Source organism: Meleagris gallopavo, chromosome 2, assembly GCF_905368555.1.
Source record: "Meleagris gallopavo chromosome 2, MGAL_WU_HG_1.1, whole genome shotgun sequence".
Taxonomy (NCBI): Eukaryota; Metazoa; Chordata; class Aves; order Galliformes; family Phasianidae; genus Meleagris; species Meleagris gallopavo.
The window spans coordinates 31,700,696-31,717,262 of NC_139405.1; the positions used below are offsets into that span (position 1 = coordinate 31,700,696).

Consider the following 16,567-nt stretch of genomic DNA (forward strand, 5'->3'; position numbering starts at 1 on the left):
CTAATATGCATCTTTCCTTTTGCAACTCAAATTAATTATTTTCAGAAGATATTGCAGAATATGTTGCTTGCCTTTACTTTGCACCAACCTTTCAGGCACTTGAAGGCTGCTATCTTCTCATTCCAGTCATAATTTCCTTTAAAGTAAGCCAACCCAATTTATTCAATCTGTCCTCCTATGATGTGCTTTTCAGAATGCAAACTATGCTCAGAACTCCTGTTTAGACTCTTGTCAGTTTGTCCACACGGTTTTTGGAGGAATGTACAGGAAAGAACTGAGGACTTAGTATGTCAGCTAGGGACTTACCCATAGCAAAGAGATTAAGACTTGGCATCTTGCAAACTGTACTTGTAACCTTAATTTCAGTATGGCACTTGCCTTCTCAAGGCTCTGCTAATCTATCTTGAATTTCTGTTCATTCATCACCAGACTTCTCCTGGAAAATGACTATGTAACAATTACCCCGAGTCAGGATTTTTGAAGAATTTCCTCCAAACATAGTCCAGTAGATTTTCTCTTGTTGAATTCAGTCAACATTTTTCCAGTTTCTGCTTTAAAGCAAACAAATTCATGCTCTGCTCTCCAAGATACTGGTGGCCCTTTCCAGTTGTGTTGTCTGGAAATTAAATTAATTCAGTTTCCACTGAGTTTGCAGGTATGCTAGTGAAAACATCAAACAGAACTGAACATGGATGCTAGGAGATGCTAACTACAGTGCAACTCAAGGAAGGTTGTCCATGGATTTGAAGATTAAAGTAGAGCCTGCGGTATTGCAGTGTTACACCTTTCCCCTCCATATGCCTATCCCATACTTCTGCTCTCCCTCTTGTCAGCTCCAGTGAAAACGATTTGGATCCCTTTACCTGACCACTCCTTCTGCACCCATAGGACAATGAGAATTTGGGAGGGCCTGGGGACAGCTGAATTATTACCCTCTCTGCAAGTCCAGTAACAATTCCTCACATGCATTCAGAAAGTTACACATTTCAAGCTGTTTGGAATTCCACGTCCAAACGACATTCAAATTCCCAGGTCAGTTCCTTAGGAATGCCTCCTGAGAGGGGTCATCCACAATCTCACAAGGCAATCTGTTCCATGTAGCTAAGGTAAAATCTTAGTGTGTTTTTCAAACTGTGTACATTTCCACAAAACGTGGAATTACATTTTAAACTCTAAAAATCAAGTTGCATCTCCTACCTAATAATCATCCCATATAAGTTTTACTGAAAAAATGACTTTCTTTCATACTATAATTATGTCCATTCTCAAGTTATATTGTGCAAAGATTTTGATTTGTAACTAAATGATAGCAATGAATCAGAAATTAGGAATATTTCAATTATCACTAATAGCTGTAGACGAACATTTTGAGCCTCTAATTCCTCCTATATTTATTAATAAGCTTTAATAAATGCAAGGAATCAAATTAGTTAATAACGCTAACCTTAAATGATTACTATATTAGACCAAAAGAGTATTGAATATGGCCACATACATTTGTGGTTAAACCATGCTGTAATTTAGAATTTAAAATTTATCTATTTTTATTCTCAACTAATTAATTCCCCAACTAATTTGTTAAATGCTCTGACAGCTACTTAAATCCTCCAAAATTATAAAGTAAATTAGGAATTACCATATCAGAAGTAGCCACGACAGTATGAAGTATAACAAAAGAAAGGTGTGATCTCACCTTCACATACTGGGCAGCACTCTCCTGGTACTTTGACAGGATTCAAACAGCTCTGCCCACAGGCTGTAGCAACACAGTGAGGATCTCCATTGATACACTGGCAGAAAGTACAGTCATCCTCTCTCCAGCGGTCTCCATGAGCTTGGATCTGACCATTGGCGTAACAGCCAGCAGGATTATTTACAGGGTAAACTGGGTCTGTAATAAGAGAAATTGCAACACAACAAGAAATATTGCATTTCCTTTTATGCCTAAATGTAATGTATGAATAGCTTCAATGTCATGAGTCTGTATTATTTAAAAAGAGTTACGTGAAGACACTATCAAACAGAAAGAATCGTGCTGTGGCATACAGAGATACAATAATATGCAACAACGTAAGATATTTCAATATTGAAGTTTACTGTTGAAAACGTTAAGTCAGCTTATACTAAACATTCATAAACTTAGTGCCCTATTTTAAAAGATTTCCACTAAAATTTTATATTTAACAAGCAGATTTAGAAAAGGAAAATGTATTGGCTGAATTATATTATTTACGATGTTTAGTTTTTGGATTTTCTGATTTCTTTTCCAAAACAAAATGTATCATAGATCTACTGATCTTTTTTTTTTTTTTTTTTTTTTGTACCAACTTCACAGATTCTATAGGAAAACTGGAAACATTTCAACAAAACTAATCATATATAAGTGAGAAATTTGACCTGGGAGACTTGAGATTTCTAATGTATTTCGCTAATTGAGATATCATTGCTAAGTTTACTTTTAACCACACAGACCAGGAGTGCATCACAGGCCTTGTTCTATGCTGTGGCCATACCCTGACCCGCAGTAGGGCAAGATCCAAGTGTATATGGCACCAGCCCCTCTTCCTCCCCCAGAATCCTGTTTGTATTCTGGCAGACGATGTGTCAAATATTTTACAGTATAAGCAAGAGGGTCAATGTGAAATTTCCCACAGGATTTTTTTTAGGAGCACTGCAGGCCTAACAAGCAGATGAGCAGGCTGTCAACAGGGTAAGGGAGGAACAGAAAAACACTGAGGCCAGATTACTGCCCAGGTTCTTTGCTATAATTGTAAACACTGCTCAGCTGAACAGAAGAGCAACAAGTGGAAAAAGTAGGCTGCAAAGCCATAGATACAGTCAGAGACACACTGCTGCTGTTTTGGAACATAGTGATGGCTAAATTGTTAGCTAAATGAGTAATTTCTGCTGCAGAAATTAGGAACGGCTTTTATATGATATTTGGGAAGAAGGCACCCAAAAGGTACAGCACACATGACCATGTCTAAAATCATATCAAGAAACGTAAAAGAAAAACCAAATTAAGAAGGAGTTGACAAACTTCAGAACAACAACATGGAACACTTCTTCACTCATTTTCAATGAAAGGACAAAATAAAAAAAGCAGGAGACAAAAAAAGGATTTAGAAGGTACTGTACCTTCACATACTGGGCAGCACTCTCCCTCCGGCACATAATACCTATCACAGTGTAGCTCACCACACTGGGCAGAGAAGCAAATAGAGACACCACCTTGACACCGACAGAAGCGACAAGCATCCATTCGAAACATGTCTCCATCATAGTATTCCATGCTGTTAAATATGCAAGTTGGCTTCACTTCTGAAAAAAGAAAAAAAAAATGAGTCAGGATTTTTACAGATGTTATTAAATGGTAAAGAGTTAAACTCATTTTTCTACTGACAAAATCAGATAGAAGGAAATCACTAACTTTTCCTTCATTAAAAAAAAAAAACAACTATGTTTTCTTTTAACTACACAGTATATGTTATTGTCCGTTTAAGCAATGGAAGAAATGCTATCCAGATTTATTTTTAGAGCAGCTATTATCAACATTTAGAATTCTAATTTATTAAAAATTAAAATACTGAAGGAAAGTCATTTTTCTTTATTGGTGCTAAATCTTTTTCATTCTGGATGAGCTAGAAGCTATTTTGAATTTCAGCAAATGAAGCAATACCTTTTCTTTTATATTGCGTTTCTGATGTTTTTTAAGAGCAATCTCTTTCTACAGGATTCAGATACACGGGTGGATAAATTGCCTTAGAGCTGTCCAGTACATGATGGGCTTTCTGTTGTTGTTTTCTTCTTATTTTTGTTAGTTCATAAGAAAAAGACATGTATTCCAGGACTGCATGATATGAATTCCAAACACTTCCTAGTTCAATCAAACTGGAGCCCTGCTAGTCACCTCACTGCTGTACTCCCCATATAAAATAATCACCATTGTAACGACCATTACCTAGTCACTTCAGTGTTTCTAAAAAACAGCAAGTCTGTTTTGACTATTTCTTGTACAGCAGAGCCCTAACTTATGATTCAATCCAAACTGATGGGGAAACTAAAAGCCTCTAAAAATTCCTAAATATTTGGGATATGACTTGAAGAACATGTTCAGTTCAGCCAGCTATGGATGCTCACACTGTGTCGTACAGCTGAACCACAGAAGTGTTTTGACTCTGTAGAACAAATACAATTATAACATACCACATTCTATACCACATTAGTCATTAGGAAGTTGTGACTTCACAGTTTTATCATTATATTACTCACGGAAGCCTCCTTTCTCTTTTCCATTATAGAATAACTTCAGATTCCAGATCTTTTCTGAAACTAGCCCAAGACACTTGAGAACAGATACATGAAGTAAAATAGTGTCTACTAAGCAGATGTATTTGTCAGTAGCTATGAATCTATCATTTTCAAAATCAAAACATCTGAGTTAAAGGAAGCAATTTGTTTCAGACACAAAGTCAAAATTATAAAGCAGGCAATTGCATATGTTGTTGAATTCCACAGACTACATGGAAGACCGTTCACTTACTCACGTGTATAAAACAGACACATGAAGGTGGTAATTATACCTGCTCTGAGGTCAGGTTTTCTATTGCTGTTCTTAGTACTCAATCTCACATGGGAGATGAAAATATTTAAATGAAAATCCAGGATTTGCTGAATCCTCCTGAATCTTCTTAATTTTGGAGTCTGAAGACTTTCATATTGGTTATTCTTTACATTAATGTAGGTTTTCTTCAAAATTCTAAAGTATCTCAGTGACCTTAGTAGTTCCTTGCACTCACACTTACGCTGAGCTCCAGTCTCAAGTCATTTAATATGACTGAAATATTAGAGTTGAAACTTAGAATTATCCTGAGCGATGTTTGATTTTTACATGCCTCTTCAGTCTTCAAGGCATAATGTAGAAAGCAGTGTTAAAAAAAAAAAAAAAAAAAAAAAAAGAGTAAAAAGAGGAAATACCACTGTGTCCGGGAAAACAGCTATGACCTCATTAGAAAGCTATTCACATAAACAAACACTTGAAAAATATTTCAAGTTTGTGTAGCTCAAGCTGTTAGTCTAAAAACCTTCTTAAAAAGGAAAAAGTGCCAAGAACTTAAAAGGCATTTAAATCCATTTGTTCCTGACTTTACTATTTTGATTGCAGCTTTCTAGATTTTTTTTTTCTCCTTTTTTTTTTTTTTTTTTTTTTTTTTAAAAACTTTTCTCCTCCCCTCCTTCCACCCCAAAAGTACATCTCAATTTCTGCCTAGTTTGGAAAGTAGAAACATCTTCCATGAATTATCATTCATTTTTAAAATGTCCAAACAACAGTAAGCAAGAAACTGTAACTCCTGAGAGGAAACAATCTATTTTATTCCTACAATAAAAAATGCTATAAAATGTCACTCTGTGTGTATTTTTACAAACCAGATTTATGGTAGTGTATATGTATTCATATGAACTACTGAGCTACCCATATGCATTCAGCTATAAGACAAGGATTACGGTTGTTAGACCTGCGTACTCTTATGACTCAGTCAAGCCAGAACAAACCTAATAAGGACTCTAGGTTTAGATATAAAAGTGAAAGTCTAATAAACGATCCAACATCTCGCTGCGGAATTTGAACCAACACATTTCTTTTAGTGGGATATGCTGGAAGATACTCAGAGTTCTCTCACTTGTTTTTCTTTTAAATAGTGCTAATTTTATTGCTTTACTGACCAACATATAATAGCCATGACGGAACGAACGAGTATAAAGCTCATTAAATAAACACAACTTTTTCTGAAAGGCTGGCAACCATGAGCTTATTATTCGACCAACAGAGAAAATGCTGCATATAAAATTCTTCAAGTACCAAACTTCCCCATGTGACAAATCAGTTACAACAGACTGAAGTGCACAGCATCAAGTAGTCAAGTGTATCTGCAAACTGAAATCCCTTTTCTGATGCTAACTACCAAATGACACAGGAGGCATGAGACAGCTACCCACGCCATGGATTCGTGAAACTGATTTCAGCATCTGCCAGCTATCAGTTAGCCTATGACAGAAGATCCAGTCTGGACTCAGACATTTAGCCACAAACCTGTGGAAGGAGCCAGAGCAGAGCAGACATGACCCAGCACAATGAAGTGTTCCCGCTGGCTTTACACTGACTGTGATGGGATAGATATCAGGTCTCTGCTACAATATCAAGTTACGCATGACTAAGAGGCTCGATATTGAAGTTCCTGCTCCACAGTTAAATCAAGGAGAATGCTGGCATAAATTCTGCTCTAGAGATTGTTTCAGTGGGCACCATCCTTTTTATTCTGAGTCCTGCAAGAGTCCTATAGCCAAAGTTGCACTGAGACATGCAGACTTGTGCTATGTGGACACAGAAAGTGCTCATTTCTGAAAACCTTTATCTCCAAACTGCAGACACACAATTTTTTTTTTTTTTTGCCAAATCAGTTTTCTATGGTGTTTTACTTTGTACCTTTAAATCTAATAAAGATCTAAAGGCTGGACTACTCCAAAATAAATTTGCTGTTACAGAGACCTTTGTAGATTCTCTGTATTTTTGGTTATCTGTGTTTAAAGTTACAGAACAGCTCAGAAAGATGCATGAGTTTTGCAATCCAGTTTTTGCTAGGCATTATTCTGTGCATGGTTATTTCAAGCACACAAGATGCTCAGGCATCAGCTGTCTGTAGGCAAGTTTGGGCATTTTCTTCTAGCCCATCTGAAGCATAAGAGAGATTCAAAACAATTTTCTGTTGTTTAAAGGATGAAAAGGTTTGTAGTTGCAGCACTTTGGACATTCTTTCAGTCTACAGAAGAATTTGTACCAGACTCCTGGAAGGAATTGGTGCAAGTGCTGTGAACTTTCCATTAAATGAAAGGGAAGGAAGCTGACAAACTTCAGCCCTGTGTCAATACAAACACAATACAGAAAAACGTTCTGTTTTTCAAAAGCTCAGCTGATAAGGAGTTTAGAAAATAAAAAGAGAAACTTCAGTTGAATTAGTTCATAGAATGTAAAAAGGCAACACATTGTATGCTTTTGTTTACCTGCAAGCATAACAAAGCAAGCCAGGTGGAAGAAAATATTTGGCTTCTTACTGTTCAAACTTTAGTACTTTGTACAACGTATTCCCTGTTAACACATCTATAGGACCATTCTGCAAAGTGCTTTAGTCTTGCATCTAAGAATATCAATCAGGACTAAGACAAACCTATTAACTACTATTTATGAGTCAGTGTAATTATTTATACATGCTTTTACTTAATTATTTGAAGGAAAGAAACATTATTTTGTTTCTTGTTATTTTGTTGCATCTGCAGACTGTGAAAGAAATTAAAAACCACAGGACACTGAGGCATAATAACCATAGGAAACTGCAACATTGAAAAATTCACATTTAAAACCAAATTGAAAAATTTAGATTTACATAGTGAGGTTTCTAGTAGAGGAAGTCTGTATCATCCCACTAGAAACCACTTATGTATCCAGATGCCTTAAGCTATACACAGTGCCTATCTCCATCAACTGTTTTCTTGGTCTACCTCACCAGCAGATTCCACTCCAGTAACCCAGCAACCTCAGTGGAAAGACACTTGCAAGGTTGATACTGATGTCTTTTTTTTTTTTTTTTTTTTTTTTCCTTTTCACAGTAGACTAGACCTTATGGCACTGCCTTCAAAGAGGGAAGACTTATTTTCAAGTCACCATGCAGGGAGGAGAAAAGAGCACAGAAAGATACTACAGCAGAAACAACTACAACAGAAGCAGCTCCACCTAACACCTTCCCAGTCTTGGTTTTTCTTTAAGCCCATCAGTAACTAAGAAACTGCAAATTACCAAAGAATTCCACAGTTCAGCTACAACTACAAAGTTCAAATTGCAGCAAGAGTAATTCAGGTTAGACAGAACACACACAAAAATGTAAATTATCCAAGTTTGATTACTTTTCCCATCTTCAGAGTAGCTGGGTATATATAATGCTTTCTATTACTTTCTCCCAAACTGCAAATTTGCTTCTAAGTGGACTGATCCTGGGTGTCTCCATCTCCACCTTCTCTTGAGGCTTAAATACATACATTCCTTTCAGTTTTTATTTTTTTTGTATGACTTTATGCTTATAAATGTCTGATTGTTGGCTTTCCTTCTAGGCTGTCTTCCTTTTATCTTTATATCCTTCTACAAAATATCTTTTTAGCATCATGCAGTAAGCTAAAGATGTAGCACAGAAATCCACCTGGACAGCCAAAGGAGGACCTGGGGCCACCAAGCGCTGTGGCAGTACTCTAAAATCCCCTTGTTGTGCCAAATTTTGTACATAAAATTGCCAAGCAACTCCTGGAAACAAACCATGTCTTATGTAAAAGAGGAATACAATTAAATATCAGTGCTCTCTGTCAATCTACCAAACTAGAAAATACATGCTGTGATCTGTTTAGCTCTAGGCATGTCAGTAGGACACAAGCACCTGCAAAAATCTCAGCACCATTGAAAGCACTGCCATAGCTCATCATTCATCACAAGCCCATCTGTGATCTGCCTCCAATGCATGAGAGATGTTTAAAATTGCAAGGAAAAGACCCAAATCAGTTAACACAAGGTTGTGGTTTGGCATTATAGCTAAATAATAATGTTTAGCAGTAGAACTTCTGCCTAACTCTCATCATCTATTCCTCTCTTTAATAAAAATATTTAGTGCTAACCTTTTCTTCCAAAGTGTTGGTTTAAGCATCTGCAAATATCTGAGAGTCAGAAGACATTATCTTAACAAGAAGATTTGCTTTGGTAAAAACCATCACTGCTTCAGAAAGTAGATACTAAAAATTACTTTATTTTTAAAACCACATAGAACTGCACCATCTAGCACCTAATATACTTTGTAGATGGCATAAAATCAGTTCCAAAAAATATATCAAATATCTTGGTTTTATTAACAGACACAAATAAATGAAGTAAGTTAGATTTAGACTCGGACTGGCCTTCAGTTTTTCACAGCTCTTCTTTACTTCTGTTTTAAATGTAAGTGTCAATGCCATACCTTGCTTCAGATGTTTTCCCCAATTGACTGTGTGAATATAATCCAAGCCCAGAGGATCTAAAGTATTTGGTATGTCTTGGCAGTCTAACCTGCCATTTCAATTCACTAGACCAAATTCTCACATTGCTGTGGCTGATGATTAACCTTGATTTTCAAATACTATTAAAATACTCTGAATTTAGACAAGTAAATCTGAAAAAAACAAAATGCACCCTACAACTACTGAGCCTATTTTCAAACATATGAAGATTACCTTCCTTTAGTATTAATGTTCCATTTATTACTTACTTAAGTTTGTTGTCTTTTGTTCCTCACAAGCCACATTTTGCATCTTGCCCTTTCTTACTGATCATGCATATTTTCAAAATAATAATCCTTTTGACTCCAATCCTATTTTTTGTACCATTTCTTCTTAAATTCCAATAATGCCTTATCCAAATTAATCCATTCTGTGCTACCCATACAATCACTTCAGCAATGTAAATTTTCTACTCACTTTTTTAAGAACAGTATTAATTTTCATTAATAACTTTTCTTTTTTTTTTTTTTTTTTTTTCATTTTTCATTTTCCATAGGGTCCTTCCTGCTCTTTGACAACTTACTGAAGTTGCTTTCTTGGAGTTCAAGTATTATTTGTCTTCTCACTCCTGTTCTAGGAACATCAAAACCTACCGTTTCGTAGTTAACTTCCATCGTTGCAATCTCATATAATCCTCACTACTTGTTAAGATCATCTAGAACATGTCCCTGTTGGTTCCAAAAATATCCTCAACAAACTGCAGTAATTGGTTGGACAATCTCTGCAGTTTTTATTTTAAAGTAGGTGGCAATTTACAGTACAAAAAGCCCCTTTGTTTTTAGATGCCTGGAGAGTAACATGCAGTTATATTTAATTAGGATCAGGATTAATCTCAGTTCTCTGCTCTAGGACAGACTCTACTGTCTTAGTCAAATCTTTATTTCTTTGTGTATATGGAAAATAATATTTTCCTCTGTCGCATACATTTTGTGAGGCTTAGTATAGTGAATAATGGGATCCTACAACAAACTGACACCTGTGGGGTGTTCCACTTGGATTCATCTATTTGTCTTAGTGAAAATGTTTCTGGCTGGCACCATATTCTCCCTGTCAAATATTTTTATCAGTCATTGATGCATTCTTTAGAAAGAGATGATTCATATTTCCTCTTCCACACTGGGAGCTTAATAACTGAATAATAAAGCCTGTGAGGAGTAATTGCATCAACAGCTGACGAGAAGTGTGATTAGTTAAGCTCTCCTCCAATGCAGTACCTCCTTTATAGAGCCACAAGTGTGAAGGAAGTCAGGAGGCACAGAATAAAAGAGAAACGGCTTGAATACATCAGTGATATCTTCTCAAATCTGGAAAAAATTTACAGATGCCATCATAAAGCGTAGGTTATACGTCACATCGAGTGAATGAGCTTGATGATTTAGGAGCTCAGTTTCATATTACGAGTAAAGCCTGAAAAAGCAATATAGAAGGGGTCACAGTTTCCCTGTGGCAGTTGTCATCACTGTCAGCTTGTTATTTTGGGTCATGCAGTGGTACTCCCATTCTCAAGGGGAAGGGCAACAGAAGACTGGCCTTCAACTCTGGGGGCAATGGAAGAGCTGCAGGGCTTCAAAGCCATTCCTGGCAAGGCTGGGGCAGAAAGCAGCTTGCTCCCATCCACCTTGGAGCTCTTGGACACTGTAACTAGGCCCACTCTCACATAGGCAAGTGAGTTTTTTTCATAAAGCCATCAGAGACCCTTTTAAAGTAGCTGCTGCATTCAAGGAAGCTTATTCAAAAGTGGAAGCCCTGTCTGACAGAAGAAAGCAGCTGCAGGATGCTTAGCAATTTGCTCTCTCAAATTTCTAAAGGCATTGCTCCCAGTCAGTATGTGCTACAGCACAACCTACATTCAAGAGGGCCATGTGTCAATACCTAATTAGAGAACAGGCATTTTGGATGCTCTCTTGTTTCCAAACACTTCCACTCTTGCTGCACATGTAGCCTTCAATCTATTTAGATTCATTTGTTGATGCTTGTAATTGAATGCTGAATCATTTTTTTCCTTACAGCCTCTCCCGTGAGAGAAGGCAGTGCACCACTGTTAGCAGACAAAAATAAATGAGTAATAAATGTTGAGTGAATCTGGAGAAACCTCAAAAGCACTTCAGTAAAATGCGGGGTGAAGGAATCTCTTGCTCAATTTTCTTCCCAAATTATAACATGCTATCTGATACCATCTAGAAGGAAAGATTTGAATACCTGTTCATTAACTGTAATGGTAAATTATTTTAACCACAGCAGTGTTTTAAAAAGTAGAAAAGATGTGTCCAGTCAAATCTTTATGTAAAATCTTCTGTTCTCTGCTTGTATTGATGTCAATTAAAATCTCAGAAAGAAATATATGGAGCATCTCTCTGAAGCATATTTTGTGCACATCATCAACAAGAAAATTGTTCAAAACACTTTCTAAATGCCGAACAGCCGAAGACTGTAGATACAATGTAACTTAATAAAATCTAGTTTCATTAAATTGAAACATTAGAACTGTTTCCGAGCAGGAATAATATTGTTTTGGTTAGAAATAATATTTACACAATTATGTGTCAGACTATAAGAAACAGGAGATTACATAGGATGAGGAACATGAAGGCACACCAATATGCCAGGGCTACTCTGAAAGCAATGCCTCCTATGTTATGATGTTGGCCCACAGTGTCAGAAGCAGATGTTGGTGGGATGGCAGTAGAGGTTGAACAATATTCTCAACAATATTCCATTACAGGTTGTTGCTGTGTGACAGATGACAGCAGAAGGGCAGTCTGACAGAATGCTGTCTGACATGGAAGTGCATATGAAGTAAAAGGGTGTTCATTGAGTTCCTCCATGTAGAAAAAATTCCACCCATTGACACACTTTGACATTTGCTGAACATTTATGGAGACCAAATTGCGGATGCGAACACAGTGAGGTGGTGGTGGTGTGCTTCAGTGGTGACAGTGGGTCACCTCCGCTGGTGCAAATTTTTATAAGCACAGCATGCAAGCTCTTGTTCATTGCTGGTGAAAATGCTTAGCTAATGGTGGTGACTTTATTGAAAAACAGTATTTCGTAGCTAAGAATTTGCTCTATCAACTAGTATTATGGTGCTCTTTGTATCTGTTGCAGTTTCCTTAGAAATAAATAGGAGGCATTACTTTTGGAGAAACCTAAGTAAATCGGAAGCATAAAAGCAACAGTGAATGTAATGACTTACTGCTGTACTTATAGTGTGACAGGAATAAGTGCAACAGCTACATAACATGCAAGAATAACTGCTACTGAGGTGTCTCACAGTGCAGATAAGCATGTTTTTCTGATGGATCGACCTACTGCTAGTTTGATATAGCATGCACTCATTACAAAGAGAACCACACAAGACCTACAGATCTGATATAGAATTTCTAAAACTGCTCAATATTAAATATAGGAAAAGCTTTTGTCAAAAAAGACTGACCTGACCGACCCCTAACGCTGACAAACAGCAAAGACAATATGATGCTAACAGAGTCTCTATGTTATTTTTTTTAAGGGCAGTATTTTGCTGCCCTTATACCACCCCTCAACACCAGTCAGTTCTGCGTGGGGACAACCAACTCTTCCCTACCCTTTCCAGACAGCCTCCCCTCTCTCCACCACCCTATTCCATCCACACATACAAAGTACAGAAGGCTGGTGTGCTTTAACGCTGTACATCACTAGGGTCACCTAATAACACGATGTAGTTACTCCACAGTACATACACTAATTAGTTTGTTTTTTTTTTTTTAATTTGCAGACTATGTTATTGAAGTTATGAATATGAAGTTATTGCTGCATGTGAAGGTAATTCAGAAGATCAGTACTGATGATCCTGACAGCTTTCTATTCTCCTAATTATATCATTAAATAGATATTATAACAACAGGAAAACTGTATGAATGTCACTGTGTGCATGTCCTTGTTACTACACCCTCTTGCTTGATTTCAGAGGTTTTCAAACCCAAGAATTAACTGAACTAGTTCATAATTAGTCCATTTACAATCTATAATTCTATTAACTTTCATTTGAAAAGAACATGCCCTTCAAAATGACAATTAATCATAGTTGGGAAGCAAGAAAATAAGGAATTCAGCATCTTTCTAACAGTTTGTGCCGACAGTCAGCCACCCTCACCACAGAGTACAGCGTGTGCTAGCACTCACTGATTTGGCTCTCGTTATGCCCATGGCATTTTTTTTTTTTTAAATGAAGAAATTGATCTAAGCCTATCATTGTAATATATTCTCTCCATCTGTCCCTGATATCTAAGGCATCTATTCTGTACTTACTGCTATTTCAAGATCCTTCTGAAAGTCAGAACCATATATTAGTGTTCAACTTTCAGACTCTTAAGCAACATTCCACTTCCTTTTCCTTTCAAATTAACAAAAGGGTAGAGATTTTATTTGACACATATATACTAAGTTTATGCTTTCATAAATTATATATATAAAAACAATCTTTTTTTTTTTTGCAGTACTAGACATTTATCCAGTAAGTTATTGTCAGTGTCCATCTTTCAGGACATCACTGTCTGAGAGGTGTGTCTTGCATTATTTCTCCCTGATACATGATGAACTTGACCATTCTAAAATGCCCTTACAAAATCCCAAACTATAAAGTAGTGCAGGTTATTTTCAAACCATCATGTGAGTATTTAGAATATTCTTATGTGTAAACATCACAAACATTCTCCTAGAGAAGAATCTATATTAGATACGTACATATTTATGTGCATATGCAGTAAAGAATGCAAAAATAGTTTTAAGAACGTCATAAATACACAATGGTACAATGTTAAATAATGCTTAATAAATATTTAAGAACATAGAATAAGTAAGTAAATATTTAACCAACATGTAATTTTTTCATGCTCAGAAATTATCTGAGCATGCAGCCTTTCGAGAATCTTTTTCTCCAACAGCTGAATATCTGTCTCTTCCAACTCACTTGGAAGACTTGCAAATCCTGAGATTTGCATAACAAATCAAAAATAATAAATGTGCTTAACAAATTTAAGTTTTTTAAATAATTTTTTTCTAAATATTTCCATCTGGAAGGTAAAAAAAAGAAAAATAAAAAATCAGACTACTCCTATATTGAATTGCAATTTCCAAGTGTTTTACACTTGGAAGTGCTAAAACTCATTGTGTTTATTTAAAGTGTTTTTTTAGAGGGAACCCAACAGTCTAAACAGCTCTTCCTTACAACACTGCTAGAAGGTGATTCAATTCTTAGCAAATAAAAAACCAAACCAACGCTTTTAAAAGGACTGTAGTGCTTGTAACTGACAAAAGAGCACCTGGAAAACACACAGTGATGGAGCTTTTCACTAAAATTCGAACTCCTTGGGTTTACACAGAAAAAAATGCTCTAGGAATTACAGAAACATGACACAACTTACAAATGACATTTTCCCACCATATACCTTCAATTAAACTTCCAGTTACTTCCTCCTGAATGAAGTCAAAGAAAGTAATGTCTCTCAAATCTTGACAATATAGTATGAATACCCATATACCCAGATTCTCCCACAGACACAAAATCCTCCTCTCCAGGTACAAGAGAAAACTTCACGTACCATTGACACACTCAAAGACATCACAGCACTTGCCAGGTGTTCCATCTCCACGCGAGACTATTTGAGGAACGGAGCCTGCCTCGCACATGGGGAAACCACATAAACCAGAGAGACACTCGCATCTGAAACCAAAGAAAAGTAAGAAAACCCTGTCAATGAATAAATTCACACATAAGTGGGAAGAATAAGGAAAGGGAAAATGAAAAGATGTAGAATAAGCTTCAGTCTCAGTATATTCATATTTTAGAATCATCTTTTATTAGTACAGTGACCAAGATCATTTATCAACACAAAGTGCATTTGGTGAGAGGGAGAGAAGGGAGGGTGGCTTTTTGTTGTTGTTGTGTTTTGGGTTTGGTTTTTTTTGATGTTATAACTATCTGAACTTTGCTTGTCCAGCAAAGAAACAAAAAAGGTCGTATAGTACAACATCAAAACTTTAGTTGAATATTTTTCCAGATTGTTTAAAAATTGCTAAATTCTTTAATTTGAAAACATGTGCTTCTCCTTTTATTCTGTGAAAAACTGAAATTGATGAAATGCTAATAAGCAGTAACTGTACCTCATCAGAAGAAACTGTCCTCTCATTAGGAAACTGCATTACAGCTGTATTACAGTATTATTGTATTCTATATAATGAATAATTAAGGAGAGGAAGATATCATGGAGAATCATTACATCTAAGCCAAATGAAAATAATTGCAGGGTTTTTTTTTTTTTTCATGGTGCTTCCTTTATCTGCAGAAGAGTAAATATTTAAATATTGTTGTTAGTTGATTGGATCATTTAAAAAACATTTTCTACTTGAAAATAATATTTCCTGAATTAAGAAAATATCTTAAAGAACTGGAGGACATAAAATGTGTTAACAGTTGTCTCATTTGTTTGACTCTCTATTTTATGTTTACCGTAAATGTTTAAAAGTCAGTGACTTAAGATGTGCACTGAGTTTACATTTAACAGAGTCCTTGCCCCAAACACTGGGCATACTACTGACAATGAGTCAATAAAAGTAGGAGACACAACAAACAAAGAGAAATATGCAAATATCATAGCCAAGCAACGTCACAGTATAGAACTTAAATTTTTTAATTGCAGATGACAAAATTTGTAATTAAAAAGTGTAGATTAATTTAGCATTCTACAAATACATGAGCTTCAAAAGGAAAAAAGAATTCAGCAGAAAATCCTTTAATTGTAAGTTAAAGAAATGAAAATAAGAACTCTATGTATTACTACTTCAAATACATCAAGTATTCCAAGACAATTCTGAATTTAAAACACTTTTTAGTAAGAAACATTATTGGTTTTTTTACCAAAAAAAAACAACCTTGCTCGATTTTAATCTTAAAAAAGAAGAAATTTGGTTCTCCTCTTTCAAGCAGGGTTCAATGAAAGAGGAAAAGACACCTCCCAATAGAGAAAGTTTTAACAGTTCTTCCTTTAACTTCACTGGCATTAGAAAAATATATTACTCTTCATTCTAAGGTATCAATGAAAGGAAATTTCCAAGTAGAAATAAAAGCTAGGTCAAGTAATCTCTCAGGACTTTTATTGTAATACCTGAAATGAGTTTTAAAATATTCTACTATAACAATGTGTTAGTGTAAGGGGATAAAAGACTCCTTGAAAAAATAGTATTATTACACCATATTTCACAATTCATTTCACAAATTCATCACATAAATAATTATCCAGTCATTAAATATGTCCAAATAAAGAGAAGTAGAATCACAGAATCATAGAATCACAAGGGCTGGAAAAGACTTCCAAGATCATCCAATCCAGCCACCCACCTACCACTACTATTTCCCCATTAAACCATTTCCCTTAGTACATCTAAATGTTTCTTGAACACCTCC

General features: G+C 35.8%; 1 protein-coding gene across 1 annotated transcript in view; it reads right to left on the reverse strand.

The window, feature by feature from the left end:
* CRIM1 (cysteine rich transmembrane BMP regulator 1) overlaps positions 1-16,567 on the reverse strand; it is a 164,440-nt gene that overhangs the window by 44,245 nt on the left and 103,628 nt on the right. The window contains exons 5-7 of the mRNA XM_085219560.1: positions 14,706-14,827; positions 3,139-3,321; positions 1,694-1,891 (exon numbers count right to left, since the gene is read on the reverse strand). Of these exons, the coding sequence (XP_085075686.1) occupies positions 1,694-1,891; positions 3,139-3,321; positions 14,706-14,827 (503 nt within the window). The remainder of the gene's footprint in view (positions 1-1,693; positions 1,892-3,138; positions 3,322-14,705; positions 14,828-16,567) is intronic.